The following is a 20,935-nucleotide window of genomic DNA, read 5'->3' as shown; positions in this document are numbered from 1 at the left end:
TGTGTGGCAACCGCGTCGCGAGACGCGCGCTCCTTACCACTTTTGTTACCCTGGTACTATTGCAGTGTGTGACATATAAACGTGTTTTTGTGTTTGTGTGTTTAACCAGGCAGGTATATTGTGTGTTTTAATTTTTTATATTGTTTATTAATTTTAAAATAAGGGAATATTTAGTTTACATACAGGTATATATTGTATTTATAAGTGTTTGTAAAGTTTAGAAAAATTAAATTAAATGTATGTTATGTTAAGGTTAAAAATATTAATTACTTAAGACTTGTTCTTTAGTTTGAAATCAAATTTTTAAAGGCGTGTTAACTTTTAATTTAAAACACAAATTTTAATTGACTATTTTCTAAATCAAGCTGAGAGGGAAAGGATCCTAATAATCTCTGAACAAACCGACGATCTTTTCACAAAATATAGTTAGTTACTCTGAAGATAAATGCGAACGTTTAGATGAATGGATGGATGTTTGTTTGAAGGTATCTCCGGAACGGCTCAACAGATCTTGATGAAATTTGACACAATTGTAGAACATAGTCTAGAGGAACACATAGGCTAATTTTTTTTTTATTCCGCGCGGACAGAGTCCCGGGCGACAGCTAGTAAAATATAAAAACACTTCCTTCCTTGTGATTACATTACTTAGGGCTTTCCTTTAATTGCATTACGTAGACATGTCATAAGTTAGATTGTTAGAACACCAACCATATTAACCAACACCATATTTATATTCTGTCCTGAATATTTTTTTAGTACCATGGTGCTTGTGAATATTGAGAACACACCAACTAATGAAATCTTTTAAAATAAACTTTGTTGTACTATTTATTATCGTCCCAAATGCATTGGAATAAATTAGTTTTATAAAAAATCCTAACAAAAAAAATGATGAAGCTCGTAATCGTCATAAGACACCTCGACGTGTTTTGATTCGTAACCGTTTTAATTTTATAAACAACGGCAACTGAGAATGCGTGTTTTACAAAACATTGAATAATTTAACACTTATCATGTAACTGAGATGATTAAATTTTAAATTAAACTACCTTATTTAGGAAAGGGAGCGGTTGAGCGACCGTCCAGGGCGTTAGACAGGACGAGGCGCAACAGGTCAATAAAGGGAATCCGTAGAAATGTCGCCCAAGGGGTTGGCAGCACCAAAACCGGTACTGAAGCTATCACGTCTTTTTAACAAAATTAGAGAAGCAAGTAATAAATCTCGGCGAGTATGAGACACAGAAATCGTAAAATTACTAACAATAAAACTTAAAAAATAACATTAGGAGATGCCCCAGCATCATAAGTAAATGGACGTCTTGACCACGAGCAGACAAAAGACAGGTGTTAAGTGTGCATGCCGGAGTCCATGTTTTAGTCCCCTTCTCCTTTCCACCATTTTGTAATAAGTATAGGATCGAGAGTCAAAGGAACTGGAATTGATGGAAAAGGTTATATCGGTTTTTCTTTCTAATTTCTCGCCGTTTATTTAAGCTACGCATCTTCAATACATAATGTTGTTCCCTGGCATTTCTCATCAGATCATCTTATCTGATTGCATTTACGACGCACTCTTTTATCAGACGAACCGCTCCCTAGTCTTTCATACTATAAAAATATTTAATAGCTTTAATAGCAGTTACACTTTCTCCGTTCCTTTATAAGCATTCATTGGTAGTTCGTGTCAACGCTAACATTAAATTAAACATTATTAACATCAATTTGAGAAGCATGGCGCACTCGTTAAAGCAATTTGTCATCCAGCATGGCCGCGCAGCCGCCCAGGCGACAGATATTGCGCTATGGCTATTAAAATTACATTCACACGATGCTTTTAAGAGAATAAATGCCATGGAGCTTTTATAATTTTGTCATTCAATCTTATTGCTCTGATTTGTTTTATTAAGTGACATAAAAGTGAATTAACAAAGTATTTTTTTATCAAGAACATTTTGTTAACCTGATGATTTTCTTAGTGCAGTACCAAGATTTAATTTACTTTAGGAATTAGAATACCTTTCTGACCGATATGTCTACTCAACTGCCTTGGACTAGGTATACTGTATATTGTTTGCACGACTAGAATTATTGCATGCAGCACCGTAATTGTTGGGTAAAACGACACAATTGACAAAATAGAATTGCAGTACCCGTCCACTTAAATATCTGAGTTCAAAGCCCAGGTGTCCATTACATGTTGTTACAATCAATCAAACGTACAAACATATGGGCTGTGTTTTGTCAGTCGACAGTCAGTGCAACTAGGTCTAATAGAGGGGCCCGAACAGCGTTCTTCCGTCCATTGCCGCACAAATTGCCTCGTAAAATATGTCATAAATATAACAGGGAACGCTGATATCCTGTTGTTTAATAAAAAAGCGGTTAGCGAAGCTAGGCAACGGCCGAGCGAGGTCAGTGTCCAGAAAGAATATTTCTATGAGAAATGCTACATATAGTTAACTTCCGACTGCCAAAACACCTTAACCAAACCAGATTGTCATCGCCTCATTCTATTAAAACACATAAATAATAATACTTTTATTGAACAGGTATTTCGGTTATGCAAACTATGACATTTAAGATCTTTTCCTGGTTTATATCTAGTGATCTTACCTTGGCTCTTAAATTCTGCACAGAACCAACTTAGGTCCTTCAAGGACGAGCATACCTCTTTCTAAAAGCCGGCATCGTATTTGCAGTTTCAAACTACTGGACTGATTACAAAAAATATTTTGCCATTACAAAGCTAAATTACCATTGAATAACATAGACTATGTTCATTACTAGTTTTTTTTTTAATTCCGTGCCTACAAAGTCGCGATCAAAAGCTAGTATAAGAAAGAAAGAAAGAAAAAACAATAGTTTGCTATATTGCATTTGTTTATTTTTGTTGCATACAATGAAAACAATAGAACATAATTCATGAATTTACAACTGTCAATAACAATAATATTGTTTTGACAACGATGTTTTTATTTTAAATACAGTAACATATGGAATAAACAAAAATGATTCAGGTTGGTTAGTACTTATTGAATACTAGATGGCGCTGATCGAAATTACATTGTATTATATTAAATAAATAACGAAAAAGCACATTTATATAAAAAGTAATAAATGAAATAAGACAGAAAATAGTAGAATAATAATTATTTAAGTTGCAATAATAATGTGGATGAATATTCAATGAGGTACTGGCCACCGAGAATGCAATAGTCAAATATAAATAAAAAGAAAACACGTGAGTGAATTAGGCGGGAAAGAGTGTGAGATGAGAAGCATGTAACAACGATTTTTTTTGTGATTATTCAATTTTGTGACTTATTGTAAGTAGTGTAAGTGTAAATCTTACTAATATTATAAATGCGTATGTTTGGATGTGTTGATGGATGTTTGATAGAACGTATCTCCAAAACAGCTTCATGGATCTCGCTGAAATTTGGCATAGATGTAGAACACAGTTTGGAAGAACACATAGACCACTAATTAAGTTTTTTTTTCCCCGCGCGGACGGAGTCCGTTGGGCTAATCTAGTTCTAAATATTTCACAATTGAAATTAAATATTTTGTAATAACCTCTTTACGAAATATTCGGAGATAGTTCGATGCTACAAAGACTATCATTGTGCACAGACCCTAAGGAATTTCTAACTCCATTGACAATTCAAAAAGAGGTCGTCGCCTCGATTGATAAAGCTAATGGCATCTTCTCACATCCTGCGGGCAATTGCGGCGAGCACGTGTGCATGCACTACTACATTAGTGTACAAGTGTGTAAGGACCTTTATAACGTGATTTTAAATCGTATTTTAATCGTCATACAGGACAAATTCGTTTGGCAGATATTTTGATTTAGTTAGCAAAGTAGTTTAATCAATTATGAGTTTTATACTGCAGGAAATACAGTTTATTTTACGTTAAATGTTTAGTTAGCTAAAAAATGATGGCGACACATTGTCTGTTTAATTAATCTATTATTACATGACTGGAAATATTAACAATTAAACATTGCTAGAGCACATAGAGCTCATGTTATGTTTTATTTAAGAACTTAAATAATACTAGCTGTCGCCCGCGACTCAGTACGAGAGAAATAAAAAAAAACTTAATTAGTAGCCTATGTGTTCTTCCAGATTATATTCTATATCCATGCCAAATTTCATCCAGATCCGTTGAGACGTCCTGAAGACATGTACCTTGTAACAAACATCCATCCGTTCATCCGTCCATTCATAAAAACATTCGCATTTATAATATTAGTATGTTATTATTTAGCATATACGTTTACTGCTTTTGATAATGCCGCCATAAATTTTGTAACTGTCTTTACTAATACTACTAATATTAGAAATGCGAAAGTTTGGATAAATGGATGTTTTGTTACGAATTAAATAGTTTTTTTTAATTTCACGCGGATGAAGACGCGCGCTAAAGCTAGTAATATCTATAATAGTATTTTATCTTCGAGGATAATCTACGACTTGTAAATAATGATCTACAACCAGCATATTCTAAAGACACTTGAATACGATTGCGTGACGATATGGCAGTAACGCGGGTCAACTAACTGGGCAGGATGGGGGGGCGAACAGGGCAACGGAATTAATTGAAACTAGTGTGTGATAGTAAAAGATCCTCACAACGCAGATGCTGGCGGCAAGTCACTTGTATATCTGATCGTTGGTTCGATCCCAAAACATTTGCTGTTAAGAATTGTTGTACGCATTTTTGAGCAGTTACAGTTTATGTTGGTGTCTTGTTCTTTATAAAGATGACTTGTAATTACGAAAAGTTATGCGAGACGTAATATTTTCTCTTTTAAAAACATATCGTGAACATTTATGCAATTTATTTAAGTTAATATTAAAGTTTAGGCATCGCTATTATTAACATATAACCTCGTTTACTTAGTAAGCACACGGGAAAAGAAGCAAAGTACACAGACTGTCACAATGGATTGGCAGCAATGGTGATCACGATGCGAGAGTGTGTGCGGTGGCGAGGCGCGGGCACGCAGTTGTGGTGTGCGCTGCTCGCTGTCGCAGTGCTGGCGGAGGTGGCCAGTCTCAGCGGGCCCAACGTCTGCATGGTCAAGCAGAAGTAAGTTTATTATTATGTGTGGCTAGAAAGGTAGTAAAGTAGTAAAGCGTTAAAGTTGTAGATTTCAAGTGCATAATAATTACCAGTTTTTTATAAAATCTTCGCAGTAATACCTGACTAGAGTTTATTCGTTTTCAATCCACTTGATTGAAGCTGGGCCAATTCTATCAAGATATTGTTTTCTGTCTATAAAGTAGCTCAGGTTTTCTCGTAGTTAATTGATCCTCTAATTAGAAGTGATATTTCTAAAGATTAATAAAAGTTTATTGAAAGAAACTTATTCATTGCGAAGTTTCTATGGCCATCTTCCAGCTCCATCGTCAGATGATCATCATTGCATCATAATATTGCATTGTCACACGATTTACACATGTATACAAAATATCAGCGACAGTGACAGGTAAATGAATCAAATTTAATTTGCAAGATACAAACATCAAGACATGTGAAACTAAATAAAAGCTTGTAAGTAATTTCAATGAAAATAATGCTCTACTTTAGGTACAACATAACGAAGCGGGTGAAATACCGCGCGCCGATGTCGGTACGTACGTACGAGTGGTGCTTCTCAATGCCGCCGCGCTGCTCGCGCTGGAGCACGGAGATGCGAGACCTTACACGTCTAGAGGTACCACTCACATACACTCAAATAAGCACACAAACACAAAACTGCAAAATTGTCAGAGAAATATTGCTGAGATAATCCGCTCGAAGAAATGCACGATAATAGTTCCATGGGAGATAAGAAGTCCCACTAAAAGGGTAGGGTCTTTTAGTATGAACTTAAGTTTAGGATAGATAAACAGCAATTAACCTGAACTCAATAATAGACGTATAGCATCCATCCATCACGGTTTTTCATCAAACACACAAGTGCAAAAAACATTAGGGAAATTATTTAATTTCTTTGTAGCACGTTTTGGGTAAAATAATAAGTTATTTTTTAATGAATTATATTCATCAAGTTCCAGTGTCATCGAAATGTAATAAGGATTTTCCTTCCGATTACTTTTAGTGTTTTAACCGAGATATCCATTTGATATTAAATGGGCCGATACACACAGTAGCTGGTAACTCTGTAGATATCATAACCTTGTCATTTCCTTTACCGATAACGATACCTAGAATCGTTATTAAAATGTTGTTAATAGTGTCATGCAAAATAGAATTGATTATAGTATTATTGCAAATGATTTTTTAACGTAAAATTAGCATTATGTTTTCCTATTTGCAGACAGAAGAGCGCACAGCTGAAGTGGCCGTGTGCTGTCCGGGCTACAAGATGAAAGACGTATCCTGTGTACCAATCTGTCCCTACGGGAAGACCGGCCCGGGATGTTCAGATGGTAATAACTCGATGATTTGCCTCTATACCGAAATTTTTTACATTGTAATATGTACCGCCTCAAGTTCCTTCTTCTAAAAAAATTAAGTCTTCTCAAGTCTTTTTCATGATACTTGAAAAAGATGACTCTGCCTGTTTACAGACTGTCCGGAAAATAAGTGGGGCCCGAACTGCGCGTACAACTGCAGCCAGTGCACTGACCACGGTGTCTGCTCACCTCTCACTGGTGACTGCGAGTGTGAGGATGGATGGCAAGGTGAGAGGTGGGTGGCCACTTCACGTATTAATAAAAGACTGAGACCATAAACACTGTGTACCGAGGTGCTGGTGGTCACTTGGCATAGAGAATCATTTGCCTTTTCATAATAGAAATAACAAAATCTGTTTATTTCTTTTGCAGCTGCGAATTTCACATGTCAACTACACAAGCAACGACAACTGTGATGGAAGAATTACTAACAACGTCAAAACCTACAACTATCACTAATCCTACTACTGGAACGTCTCTTAGTAGAACTACTATTAGCAATGCATCAACTGCTAGTAGCACAACATTAGAAACTACTACTGTGACGACCACATTAACTTCTGAATATAACTCTAGTTCTATCAGCACTACCTCCATTTCCCCTAAATTGACAACTTCCACTTTAGCGATGTCATCACCAAAAGAGGCACCATCTACTACAGAAATTAATTTAACAACAAGAAATATTGAAAAGGAAGATTTGTCAGCTAGAAAAAATCCATATGAAAGTGTTGAAAGTACTACCTTGATACTGACAACTACCCCGATTGGAAAATACGAAAATATTACAATAACAACGGAAACTACGAATCCTATTACAAGTACAACAGTTCTATCGACTACTGGAAGTATTAAAAATATAAAATCAATTTATAATAGAACCGAAATGTCTTTAGATATTATATCTTCTACTCCATCTTTTGATACAACAATTCTTACTTCGACAAATGCAATATTAACTACTTTAGAAAATAGTACTAAGCAACCGCTCATAACAACTGAGCACAAAACTGAACCAGATACAACGAGAGCAAATATTTTTACGACAACAGAAAAGGAAATAACAACTAAAATAGAAACAACAAAAAGACCTGAAATCACAACAAGAGCCATATCAACCGTTAAATTCAAACCAAAAGAAATTTGGATTAAACCAACACAGAAAGGTGAATCTACTGTTATTGATTTTAAAATAAAATCAAATCATGAATCAGTTCATCCAAGAAATCGTATCGCGACAAAGAAAGAGATTACATCAGATTTAACAACTCCAAGAACTATAATTGTTTCAATAATTCCGACATCAGTATCGTACGCCACTTTCAAAAAAATAGCTCTCACTACTTCTTCTTATCTAACAATGAGAAATACAAATAATATTATAACTAAATTTAATAAAACTGAACATGGGTTTACATCATCAATGGCATCTCATACTTCTTTGCCACCGTTCATTAAAAAAATAATATTATCAAGTACAATTCCGAAAAACATAAGTACTTTTTCGAGTACTACGCCAAAAATTCTTAAGAATGTGTCAACATTTCAAACAAATTTGAACGACAAAGACGTATCGTTCAATATGACAATATCTGGTCCTAGTACAACTAACAGCATGGCAAGCATGGAGAACACACCAAGAATGAATCTGTCTACCTTTCTAACAACAATTTCAACTTCGACTAACAGTTCGACGACCACACAAAAGATTATCGTTGAAAATGTAACTAAGAAAGCTACCATGAGACCTATTAAACCGATATTCCTTGAAGTTACAACCAGACCTCTAACAGCATCAACGGTTTATAAGAGAATTGTTTTAGAAAATATCACTAAAGCACACATTCCAAATATAAAAACAACAAAAAATCCTGAAAAGGTACTAACAAGAATGAATATAACAGAAGTAAAAATTAAAGATCCTATAAAGAACCTAACAAAAATCTTTACTAAACATTTAACTACGAAGGAACCGGACGATGAAACTTTTCATATTTTAACAGAGCCCGAGCATATCACAGCTGTGATGAATGAGAAAGAGCGAGACAGAACTTCAATGGACTTGATATCGGTAGTTAGTATAGCTGGTGGGGTGATGATGGCCGTCATCACTGTGGCAGTCCTCATCGTCATGGTGGAACGTTGCAGACGTCCCAGATTTGAAGATGTGAGGAAAGTCAATGACATTAGAATGCAAGTTATGATAGACAATAATGATGCACCGCCGCCTTACACAAGAAGCATCTTTCATACGCCTTTACCAGGTAATATTAAAACCTCTTATGAAATCCTTTTGCACCATCTATATCTATATATATAAAAGAAAGTTGTGTTAGTTACACTATTTATAACTCAAGAACGGCTGAATCGATTTGACTGAAAATTGGTGGGCAGGTAGCTTAGAACCAGGAAACGGACATAGGATAATTTTTACCCCGTTTTCTATTTTTTATTCCGCGCGGACGGAGTCGCGGGTAAAAGCTAGTTTTATTTAAATTTAAAATTAAATTATTAAATTTAAAAATCTTTGTAATAGTAAAATTCAACGTAACAGACATCGGCCCATTAGCTCAGTTGGTTAGAGCGTCGTGCTAATAACGCGAAGGTCGCGGGTTCGATCCCCTCATGGGCCATAACTTTTATGCGATTATTTCTAAATATAAGTGAGAATTATTTAATATTCTTTTTTAGACATTTTTTAGTTTTTGATTGTTATTTTGCAGAACCTCCATCTGACAAATGTCATTACCAACCAATTTCCACTTTGGATAGAAATTTGAAACAGTTCATGAGACCTGTAGTAGTACAAAACATCTCGCCTATAATGTTGGAAAATTTTAGAGGTAAATAATTGTTTATTTCCTTTCTTAATCTTAACTTTTTTAGATTTTAAAATAATTATAATTTATTGTTGAAAAATAAATTTAAAATTAATCTTTATTTTTGTAGGTATATTAGAGTGTCATTATGACCATTTGCCGCGAAGGAATCACGACTTTGGCACGATGCCTTCTCGTTTTGCTGCAGCGCCATCTATGAGCTATTCACAAGAACTACGATGTCAAAAATCAAGATCCGTTCACGATTCCACAATTGATTCAATGAAATGCGAAGCCAAACAAGATGTTATTGATGCTTCTACATCAGAACCTTTATATGCTGAGATACCATGTTGGAGACCACCTTCAGAACACGCCATTGAAGTACTCAATTTAAATGGAGAAGCTATAACCGAGTTATAGCAAAATGTTGCCCAAAACAACCAATAGATGGCAGTCTTTGTATATTAGTAATAATGTTTTTTTTAAGAATTATTTAGCTTTTAATTTATGCCAAAGACATCATAGTACTTTTAATTTGTACTCATAATTTTAAGATTAGATAATAAATAAAGTATTCCTAGATTACATTGATTATTTTATTTAAAAAAAAGAGGTTAAAAAAAACTGCCGTTTTCTGTAAAGAAAGTAATTTTATCTCTTCATTCATAAAGATATTATACTAATTAAAATTTCATAAAATTTTCCTTATTTAAATTTAAAACATCTAACAAATAAATACATGAGTATGTCAACAAATATTAATCTTCTTAAGAAACATATCTGAAGGTCAGAATTATATCAGTTCTGTGAAACGACAATTATAATATTATTCTGGGGTAAGTATTATCAGGAATTCTGTTTGCAACAAACAACTCATATATGTAAATAAACAATTAAGTACGGACTTTCATTTCAGCCTTTGCACTCTCTCACTTCTTTCTTTGTCAAACATTTAAACAGCAATAAAAAAGATATGTTATATATTACGATAATTTGATGTTTGTATACGTTAAAACATACTAGAGAAGCTGTAAGTGCAAAACATGATTGCATTATCTCATTGTTTCTGATATATGCCGACACTTTAACCTAATGAAGTTAGCGATCCGCGGTTTAACTATCAAAATATAATGTAATTATTAAAATGTACTTTAGTAAAAAACCAACCCGATCTCTCTTAAAACAAAAAAAACTAAACTACTCGCGTGTAGAAGAACTTTGTTTTTAATTTTATACCGTAAGTAGCTGACTTTCGGAATTAAAAAAAACTTTATAAATAGCCAATGTGTTCTTCCAGACTATGTTCTGTATCTGTACCAAACATTAAGATCTGTTGAGCCGTTCGAGAGATACCTTCAAACAAACATCCATCCATCTAAACATTCGCTTTAATAATATTAGTATGAAATTACATAAAATAATATATTTGTATTGAAAAGCTGGCTCATACTTACATATGTATTCCCTGTTACAGGGACATTTCACTCTTCAAAATTTGTAAATTCAAGCTATGTAACAATAGGTTCAACAGGATAGTGACCGTTGTGGGTCACTGTGGGCTAGTTGTTGAGTGCGGAATTGAACATTCTGCCAAAAAGGTGGCATACTGGTCACCAAGACCTTTGCCTTTTTGTTTTAGAAAAAGATAGACGAAAAGTAGAAGAGTTTAGCGCGGGAGCTACTAACGTGATATAGTCGTGAATAGATTTTTATAGAATAACTAGCTGTCGCCCGCGACTCCGTCCGCGCGCAGTTAAAAAAATAAATGGGGGGGGGGTATGAAAAATAGATGTTGGCCGATTCTCAGACCTACTGAATATATATGCTCACAAAATTTCATGAGAATCGGTCAAGCCGTTTCGGAGGAGTATGGCAACGAAAACTGTGACACGAGAATTTTATATATTAGATTAATGTAAATATGTATATAATTTGAGAATTAGTGATTTAACAACGAATAAAAAGCATTTTTGTCTGCCGTGCTGGTGTTTTCAATTTAAACACTATTCGTTCATATATTCCTTTAGGATAACAAATCATTTAAAATGGTGTTTGCGTAATTTAGAGCCTTGCCTGAACATATAGCTATTATTAAAATCATGAAACAATAACTTGAAAATAATAAAAATTATTAAGTCGAACGAGAAAAGTCTGGATTCAGCGCACGTGCAGAACAATACGGAACCATATCAGTGCGTCTTGGCCAAGACATTAGTGATCTCATTGTTGATGCCACTCATAATAATATCAGTGCCACTCCGAATGTCAAACAGTGCAGAAGTCCATCCAGTTACATAAACACCGGGTAAGTCATAGTTTAAAATTAACTTTGAAATCATGTTTGCGAGATGACTAACTTATCGCATAACTTAAGTAATCTCGTAGTTTTAAGTTATAAGATAAGTAATCAAGTAATCATTCAATTGAAAAATGTATATTAACTAATTTTAACTTATAAAATATAGTTATTTTTCTCAACAGAGTAAGATGCTGTTTTACGCATCGGTTGCGCTGCTGGCGTGCGTTGGTGCCTTCAGCGATGCGCAGTACGTGAAGACTGTCAAAGGTGGACATGGAGGAGGAGGCCATCAGTACTACGCAGGCGACAACCTTGCCAAGTAAGTATTTTTATGTCAATATTTTTTTAGGGTTGCCAATGTCATTGGTGTCCCGTCTGCAGTTAGCAGGTTAATTTTATGGAATCGCCATAAAAGATGTAACTCTATTCGTCGGTGATATTGTGTTTGATTTCTTGAATGTAAATTTTTATGGTTTATTACAAATGTTTTCAAAGTAGTTTTCACTAGAACATGTTATACCCTTAGCTTAGCAAAAATATTTGTGACAAGACCATTATTAATGTATGTATAAAAAAATGTGATAGTTTTCGTCAGTTTTAACTGATAGACCGTAGGTTTCTGAGATCAAAATCTGTAAACATTTTGTATGTTTTAAACGGGGATTTTGCTATCAAAAAATCACGTTAATTAGTCTTAGCAATAATTTTCCACACACTGGATAGCAATCAAATATATTTGTTTGATCTTTGACATTATTGATATTCCTGTTTTATTAACTAAACTACCTCACCACAGGTGGGCACAGTTAATAGAAAAGTTAACTTCGTTAATCGTTAATCCGATAATTCTCGAAAATTTAACGCAAGTTAAAGTTAATCGTTAACAGTTAACCATACCAAAATTATACATACTAATTTCACACTTATTGTGGCGAAACTTGTTTAAAAAATTAATTTCACTATACATTCTATGACACATTAATTCGATCTTTTTACACTTGACTATTTTAATTGAAATTGAACCTATAGTCAGTTAGTGGTATTTGTATCTCAAGTATTAAACAAAAGTATGAATGCACGAGTATAGAAGTGTTTTTAATACAGTTGCTCAAAAAGTGGCGTATTACATACTCGTGCTTATTCTTTACCTTTTCTGAACTAGTGCGTTATCTTTCCCAACTGTCAAAATAATATCTATTAAAAAGGAAAAAACAACCACGAAGTTTTTACAAAAAAATTCACAGAAGATTTTATGATTCATGCAAATATTTCTAAAAAGAAGCTACTAATTTGTTTAAATATCAGATTTAACGATTTGATTCAATGAGTAAGTTAGGTTTCATTTCATTTCATATCAATAAAAAAAATCTACTTAAGACTTGGCTGTATGGCCAGTTTCCTTTGCCTACCCAGAATGGGTGAAGAAAACAAAAAAATCTCTGCTTGTATACCTTTACGGTTGGCGCCATTTTCAAAAAAAAATGTTAGTTGAGTTTATTGTGTTTTTATTATTCTATTAAATTGCTTAATTTTTTCGCAACTGTATTAAAAATAGTTGTTCAGTACACGTGCGGAAAGCCTGTCATTGCAACTTGTTCCGACTGTCAACCCTCACCTTCGGCTGCGCCTAGGCTCGGGTAGACATTTGTCAAAACTCTGCAATGACAGGCTTTCCGCACTTGTAATGAAATATACTATTTTGAACCTTCTTTTGATTTTGTCCTGTTGTTCACGTCTTTCCCGGACGCTCTGATCGTTACAGATGCACGCGTACTTCACATATATCAATTATCAACTCGTTCGTTCACCATTCTAGTCGCCGACAGTCGCCCAACATAACTGAACTTACCAGCGTAGCGTGCCGCGTAATAACTAACGGAAGTTGAATATAACGGAAGTTAACAAAAGCGTTAATACTTTTTGAAGTTAACTTAAAAGTTAATCCGTTAAGCAAAATGTTAACTTCGTTAATTAACGATTAACGGATTAACGAGTTAATGCCCAGCTTTTTACCTCACTATAGGTACTTCGGAAACCGCACGCAACATGGCTATGAACTGACTTCACCGGTGAACTATGACGTCGGTGTGTGCTACATTGAAGTGCCGTAAGTACTAAACATGTTTACTAAATTAAATCCGTAATAAAGACGGACGGAAAGGATGAGAAAGGGATGTGGATTTTACGGAGGAGGGGACGCATGAAAAGAGAAAATATCCTCTTTCTGTTCGCTATTTCTGCGAATTCAGGTGGCCGCTTGGTCATTTGTCATCTTATGATTAAAAAAAATAATAAAATAAACACGCAAGCAATGTAAAGCTAGAACATTACTGTCTGTTTGTCATCCAAAAAATAATTGTATTTATCTTAATTTTTATGGAGATATCTTCTAATATTCTGAGCAAGAATAGAAAAACATACACACAATTATAAAATAAAATGTCTCTTTCAGGACTGCTAGTCTGGTGATGGATCAAGCTCACGTACCGGCCGGGAATGGGGTGAGTGAGGGCTTCCTTTTACTCATTCTTTGCATACTAATATAACAAATGACTGACTATCAATTTCCAGTCAAGACCAAACCTTAGCCGGATCAAATCGTGCTGCAGAGGCTACGTTAGAAACATCCACAACTTGAGGCTCTGCGACCCGGTATGCTCGCAGGAGTGTGTCAACGCTCTCTGCACGGCGCCGGACACTTGCACCTGTTTCCCAGACCACGTGAAGAATGTAGCTGGATTCTGTATACCCACGTGCCCTATTGGCTGTCAGAACGGACACTGCTCCGGAGGCGAATGTATATGTAAAGATGGCTACAAACTAGACGTTGATAGCAAGTACTGTCTGCCTGATTGTAAGGAGAACTGTGGTGGTATTGGTTAGTACGACATTGATGTATTTGGTCAAATATACCAATTAAAAATAGAATGCGTTAAAGATCATATCAATAATCACTTGAGAATACTTCGCACCGAGACTCTTATATATATATATATATATATATATATATATATATATCAAATAGCAAATCTAAAGACGATTAATTACATAAAGTGTGCGATCAAAGAATAAAAAAGATCATGAAACAGCTTTATTTTACCTTTTAGGAAATTGTACAGCACCTAATACTTGTGAATGTAAGACCGGCTACCAGGCGACAGCTCAAGGTTCGTGCAAGCCGACTTGCAATCTCTGCAGAGACGGAGACTGCGTGGCTCCCAACGAATGTCGATGTCATCAGGGCTTCGTGAAGGACGACAAAGGTCAATGCATACCACAGTGTGATCAGTAAGTACGAAAAACAAAAACTTTACAATGTTTTCTGCTCTTGTTCATTAATCATCGTAAGTAGCGCACCGCAAAGATTATGAAACCCGGTATGATTTTTGGTAGGTGAAAATTATTCCAGCACTACTTTTAGAAATAGCTATGTAAGACTGGAAATATAGCATTTAACTTTTTTAACGTAGCGAAAAGTTTTCATCCTATGCCCATAAATACACTCACATACACACTGAAATATATTTGTCAATTCTAGCGAAAGTAACCAAAAAATATTTTTTAGGGGTTGCGGATCAAATGGCCGCTGTATTGCACCTAATGTTTGTGCATTTGCAGCAACTGGTTCATCAACAATAAGGCCCGGTGTACTTAATCAACATGGACAATATCCTAATCAACCAGGGTATCATCCAGGTCAATATCCTGGTCAACCCGGGTATCCATACCAACCAGGGTATAGGCCAGGTCAACAACAGAATCAACCAGATCAGAGTAACAATCTTCCGAATCATACAGGCATTCATCCTGATCAACAAGGACAATATCCTGGGCAGTCCGGTCAATATCCGAACCAACCAGGGTACAGGCCAGGACAACAACCAACCCAACCAGGATACCAAATAGGGCAACAAACGAATCAGTCAGCCTTGTATCCTGATCGACCAGGTCAATATCCTAGTCAGCCTGGTCAATACCCAAACCAACCAAATCAATACCCTAACCAACCAGGTCAATATCCCAATCAACCAGGTCAATATCCTAGTCAGCCAGGTCAACACCCTAATCAACCTGGTCATTATCCTAATCAGCCTGGTCAATATCCCAGTTTGCCAGGTCAACATCCTAATCAGCCTGGTCAATATCCTGACCAATCTAGTCAATATCCTACTCAGTCTAGATTATATCCCAATTTACCTGGCCAGCCTGGACAAGCATTAAACCAAACAGATCGTCCAAACCAGCCAGATCAATATCCATATCAAGGAGGACATCATTCTACTCGACCAGATCAACATTCAAATCTGCCTGACATAAATGGGCCCAGAGATCACCCAAACCAGTATCCAAATCAACCAAACCAATATCCGTACCAGCCGGGATATCACCAATCTAACCAGTACCCAATAAAGCCAGGTCAATTTCAACCTCAGCCTGGTCCTTATCCATTCCAACCTGGTCAATCCCCGAATCAAAACATGTACACATTTTACCCTGGTCAGGATAACAGGTCATTGTACCCGGACAGTCAACATTCTCCTGACAGCGATGTACAGGTTATGTGCTCCGTGTCGTGTATCAATGGATATTGTGTTGAAGGGAACAGATGTGGTTGCAATCGAGGTTATGTATTGGACAGAGAAGATCCTACGGGTACTAGGTGAGCTATAAATTGCAATTAAACATTACTCATAATTATTAAAGAGGTGCAACCTGCACATATCTGAGAAGAAATTCAATGATATGTGTGAAGTCAACCCGGACTTGGTCAGCGTGGTTGACTATGGCCTAGTCACCCCTAACTTGGGGTAGGCTCCGAGCCCCTCGGTGGGGACGTATAGTGAGCTGATGATGATGATGATGATTAAAGAGGTAAAAGCCTAGATAATACGAGTACTACCTGAAGTAAATAATGTTTGTTTAATGGCAACCTACCATACCCCCCTTGACTGATTTTTATGAAATTTTATATACATCTACTAGCTGTCGCCCGCACTCCGTCCGCGCGCAGTTAAAAAAAATAAAAATGAAAAATAGATGTTGGCCGATTCTCAGACCTACTGAATATGCTCACAAAATTTCATGAGAATCGGTCAAGCCGTTTCGGAGGAGTACGGTGACGAAAACTGTCAAACGAGAATTTTATATATCAGATTTTTCATACCCCTATTAAGTTTTTTGACCGCATGCGAACGGTGTCGCGGGCGACAACTAGTTCAATTTAAATTAAATTTTTTATAGATTTATAAGATTAGTAATTTATATTCAAAAATAAAAGTCTGGAGTTTACCATATATTTTCTATCCAGGTGTATCCCATATTGTCCTGGCGGCTGTCCTAACGGAGTTTGTTCTGGACCTAACTTCTGCATCTGTAATATGGGCTATTACAAAGATCACAGTGTCAAAGGCAAAGCAGTTTGTATCAAGCGCATACGTTAGTTCATGTCTCTGATACAGAACAACAGTACGAGTATAGGAACTTAAAAAACTGAATACCTTTGTTATTTATATATAAAATAATAAAAGGTTGCTTTGTGAAATAAAAAAAAACATTTGTAGAATTTAAAAGTGTCTTTAATTTGTAACTAACATTTAAAATACTTCTTTAATTTGATTTTACTAACAGGGGATAAATTTGGCACATCGGACTTAAGAGAGTCCTTGTTTCCGACGTGCCAAGTGATATATCAAGTATACTTTATTATTCAATTACAATTTATTGTCATTTAAAAGTGTTTTTACTATACCTTTAACTGAAGATTATCTCAATTAAAATTGTCTGTATACAAATATTCGGTAAAATCGATCAAAATAAAATACATCAGTACGTTTTATGCATAATTCAGATTTTCTTTATACTTTTGTACCATCATAACCAATATATTTTCAAACAAAAACCTGTATTTATTTTATGTACAAAAATATATAAATAATTTATTATTCTATGGTTGTTGAGGGGCGTCATTAGTTTCTGAAAACAAAGGAAAGTACATCGTTACTTACATACCTAAAAAAATATATAAACTGGATTGGCTAAACCAAAGAACTTTGAAAAAAATACAGAAAAAAGCAGTTAACCGTAGGTTTTCTACTGCTGGAAGTACTTGTACAAAAAGTGTATTGTCATTATATTCAAGCTCTTGAAAAATCATAAAATCCTTAGGCAAATCAGAGATATGGTGTTGCCAAATGTTTTACGTTAGAAACTTAGTATGTTACTAAAATTACCGTAACTGCGTGAATGGTATCGTTTTCGGATGTATATCACCGCAAGTACCGCTAGAACCCCGACCACTGCCCCGCACACGAAGAAGAGGAACACTGCGCTCCCGGAGAACGTGGATACTGATTTCTCACCGCTCAAATGTGCACTTTAACAATAAACATATTTATTTTTACATTTCTTTTAAAAATATTAGTTGCTTTTTAACTACTAATATATATGATAATATACCTTTATAAATACTTCTTATAACTATTACAGGACAGCGCGAAACTAGTGTTGGAATATTGGTTGACAATACAATGTACCTAAGTGCAGAGGGCCTAGCAAGATTATTTGCTTGCGACACGTGCCTTCCTTACGTCATCGACAAAATAGGTTAAAATTTGTATGAGATTTATTGGTGTAATTTACACCTGGTAACATGTACCGTGATATATAAAATTACCTGACGCTTGATTTATCCGGTGAAGACTTGGTTTAACGTCTAATGGAATTTCTTTGGTCTCGGTAGTATTCGTGGTTGTAGAAGTAGGAGTAGTAGGAGATGCCCTAAAAGATTCTTACCGACCACAAGTTCCATTGGTGTACTGATAATGTAACATATATGATAACGATAATGTAATGTTACATAACATTTACAATTATTGTACGAAAACAAGTAACTAACGACCTGTAATCTTTTTTTTAACTAAATGAATATACGATTCGAATGACAATTCCCTTTAATATAACCATATTCCCATATTCCCAATAAAACCTGCTGCACCCAGATTTGTTCTATGGTTCGCACTCATACTTAATTAAACATGAATGTAAACATTACCCTCATGTAGGTATGGCAACGCTTTATCAAACTACCTTTCTGTGGATTTATCCGTGGTCGATAGAGGTTCATGGTTATCGTCTATCGGCTCATCACTTGGTGCATCGGGGACCGGACTCTTTGAAGATATGGTTGGTGCGCTGTGAAAAATTAATACCATTCGCTATTATAGTCTGACCAGAATGTAGAATACCTCAATATGTTGCAATAAAATTTGGAATTGATTTCTTCGCGAACTTATAGAATGTAATGAAAAATATGATTGGGATGCCCACCCCCATGAGAAGATTTCTATTTTCCTGGCCCGGCCGTAAGTTCACATTTAAACCAATAGTTAATTCAATAAATCAAATGATGGAGGAGCTCTGTGGAAAGGTAGTCAATCTATCTTTATTTTTCTAATTACCTTTCGGTTGCATTAGGCGAGGTAGACAAAGGTGGATCCGTAGGTTTATCTATAGACGTGATAGTACTTGATACTTCGGTAGCAGGAATACTGACAGGAACGTCAGATTTGATAGGTTTGCTGTAAAATATAAGTACGATTACTGTAAAATCCAATATTACAAATACATTATTTTATGTTTTGTAATTACCTTTCAGTTGCGTTAGGCGAGGTCGACAAAGGTGGATCTGTAGATTTATCTATAGACGTGATAGTACTTGATACTTCGGTAGCAGGAATACTGACAGGAACGTCAGATTTGATAGGTTTGCTGTAAAATATAAGGACAATTACTGTAAAATCCAATATTACAAATACATTATTTTATGTTTTGTAATTACCTTTCAGTTGCGTTAGGCGAGGTCGACAAAGGTGGATCTGTAGATTTATCTATAGACGTGATAGTACTTGATACTTCGGTAGCAGGAATACTGACAGGAACGTCAGATTTGATAGGTTTGCTGTAAAATATAAGGACAATTACTGTAAAATCCAATATTACAAATACATTATTTTATGTTTTGTAATTACCTTTCAGTTGCGTTAGGCGAGGTCGACAAAGGTGGATCTGTAGGTTTATCTATAGACGTGATAGTACTTGATACTTCGGTAGCAGGAATACTGACAGGAACGTCAGATTTAATAGGTTTGCTGTAAAATATAAGTACGATTACTGTAAAATCCAATATTACAAATACATTACTTTATGTTTTCTAATTACCTTTCAGTTGCGTTAGGCGAGGTCGACAAAGGTGGATCCGTAGGTTTATCTATAGACGTGATAGTACTTGATACTTCGGTAGCAGGAATACTGGCAGGAACGTCAGATTTGATAGGTTTGCTGTGAAATATACGTGCAATGAATGTTTAATTTATTTGATAAACTTATGTTATTATTTTTATTACCTTTCGGTTGCATTAGGCGAGGTCGACAAAGGTGGATCCGTAGGGATATCTATAGGCCTGATAGTACTTGATACTTCGGTAGCAGGAATACTGGCAGGAACGTCAGGTTTGATAGGTTTGCTGTAAAATATAAGTACGATTAATGTAAAACGCAATATTACAAATACAATATTTTATGTTTTTTAATTACCTATCAGTTACATTAGGTGGGGTCGATAAAGGTTCATCCAAAAATCTGGATGACAGACCAACACTTCTTGCTTCTTCAGGGGTTGAACTGATATCATCAATTTTAATTGGTGCACTGTGAAATACATCGAATATGTTATTTATATATTTATTTCATGTAGTATATATAACTAATATAACGTTCCACTTGACAATGGAATATTTTTTTTCATTTCTTTTTGTTCCTCTCGTTCTCCCCTGACTAGAATAGAATATTAGTAGAAGGTTCGTACTTAATATCGATGAGATTAATTTTTAACCAACAGAAATGCTGACAAATTGGTGTTAAGATCGGCAAATCTTAGTTGGAGTTTAACAGAGTACCTGCGCATAATTTGTAGCATGTTAATAGCGAATCCGAGAGATAGCAGCAACAGTACAGCATCGATAAAGATTTAAGACAGGGCGGCGTAGGATTACTATGGCTGTTTTTTAACGGCTTTTTAAAATTCGGACAAATACGACGGCAAACGAGCATTCCACATTTTAAGACAATTAAACAAAAGCTAGAACAAATAAACAAAAACATACCTATTACATTTTCCACACAAATCTTCAAGGCTAAGGATGACAATGCTGAAAAAATAAAGAAATAAGCTTTTTTCTACGAGTATAAGTAAGTTCAAGTTTTGAAACGTATTTGTTTGATTTGATAACAAAAAATTATTTAAATAATAATAATGTCAAAACAAAGTAATACTAACCCAT

The 20,935-nt window shown here is 35.2% G+C and overlaps 3 protein-coding genes and 1 non-coding gene across 4 annotated transcripts; 3 read left to right on the top strand and 1 right to left on the bottom strand.

Moving 5' to 3' along the window:
* On the top strand, positions 1–9,810 carry LOC106720157 (cell wall protein DAN4). The gene is made up of 8 exons (XM_045678895.1): positions 1–113; positions 4,915–5,103; positions 5,605–5,731; positions 6,338–6,449; positions 6,591–6,711; positions 6,849–8,740; positions 9,200–9,319; positions 9,426–9,810. The coding sequence occupies exons 2-8, from the start codon at positions 4,970–4,972 to the stop codon at positions 9,716–9,718; spliced, it is 2,799 nt and encodes a 932-aa protein (XP_045534851.1). The 5' UTR covers positions 1–113; positions 4,915–4,969; the 3' UTR covers positions 9,719–9,810.
* Trnai-aau lies at positions 9,036–9,109 on the top strand. Its single transcript has one exon. It is a non-coding gene; the product is annotated as a tRNA-Ile (tRNA).
* A 1,699-nt stretch (positions 9,811–11,509) lies between the features above and the next one.
* On the top strand, positions 11,510–17,103 carry LOC106720322 (AT-rich interactive domain-containing protein 1A). The gene is made up of 8 exons (XM_014514960.2): positions 11,510–11,603; positions 11,780–11,916; positions 13,621–13,704; positions 14,050–14,098; positions 14,169–14,475; positions 14,705–14,885; positions 15,163–16,257; positions 16,906–17,103. The coding sequence occupies exons 2-8, from the start codon at positions 11,786–11,788 to the stop codon at positions 17,036–17,038; spliced, it is 1,980 nt and encodes a 659-aa protein (XP_014370446.2). The 5' UTR covers positions 11,510–11,603; positions 11,780–11,785; the 3' UTR covers positions 17,039–17,103.
* A 382-nt stretch (positions 17,104–17,485) lies between these two features.
* Positions 17,486–20,935, bottom strand: LOC106720094 (cell surface glycoprotein 1). Its single transcript, XM_045679038.1, has 12 exons — positions 20,932–20,935; positions 20,759–20,831; positions 20,190–20,303; positions 20,000–20,119; positions 19,815–19,934; positions 19,625–19,744; positions 19,435–19,554; positions 19,245–19,364; positions 19,055–19,174; positions 18,684–18,788; positions 17,828–17,970; positions 17,486–17,570 (listed from the first exon to the last, which is right to left on the bottom strand). Exons 1-12 carry the CDS (start codon positions 20,933–20,935, stop codon positions 17,542–17,544), a joined length of 1,188 nt encoding a protein of 395 aa, XP_045534994.1. The 3' UTR covers positions 17,486–17,541.

The sequence above is a fragment of the Papilio machaon genome, chromosome 8 (assembly GCF_912999745.1).
Source record: "Papilio machaon chromosome 8, ilPapMach1.1, whole genome shotgun sequence".
Classification (NCBI taxonomy): Eukaryota; Metazoa; Arthropoda; class Insecta; order Lepidoptera; family Papilionidae; genus Papilio; species Papilio machaon.
Note: the sequence above shows the minus strand (reverse complement) of the source record. Positions and strands in the feature narration are given on the sequence as shown.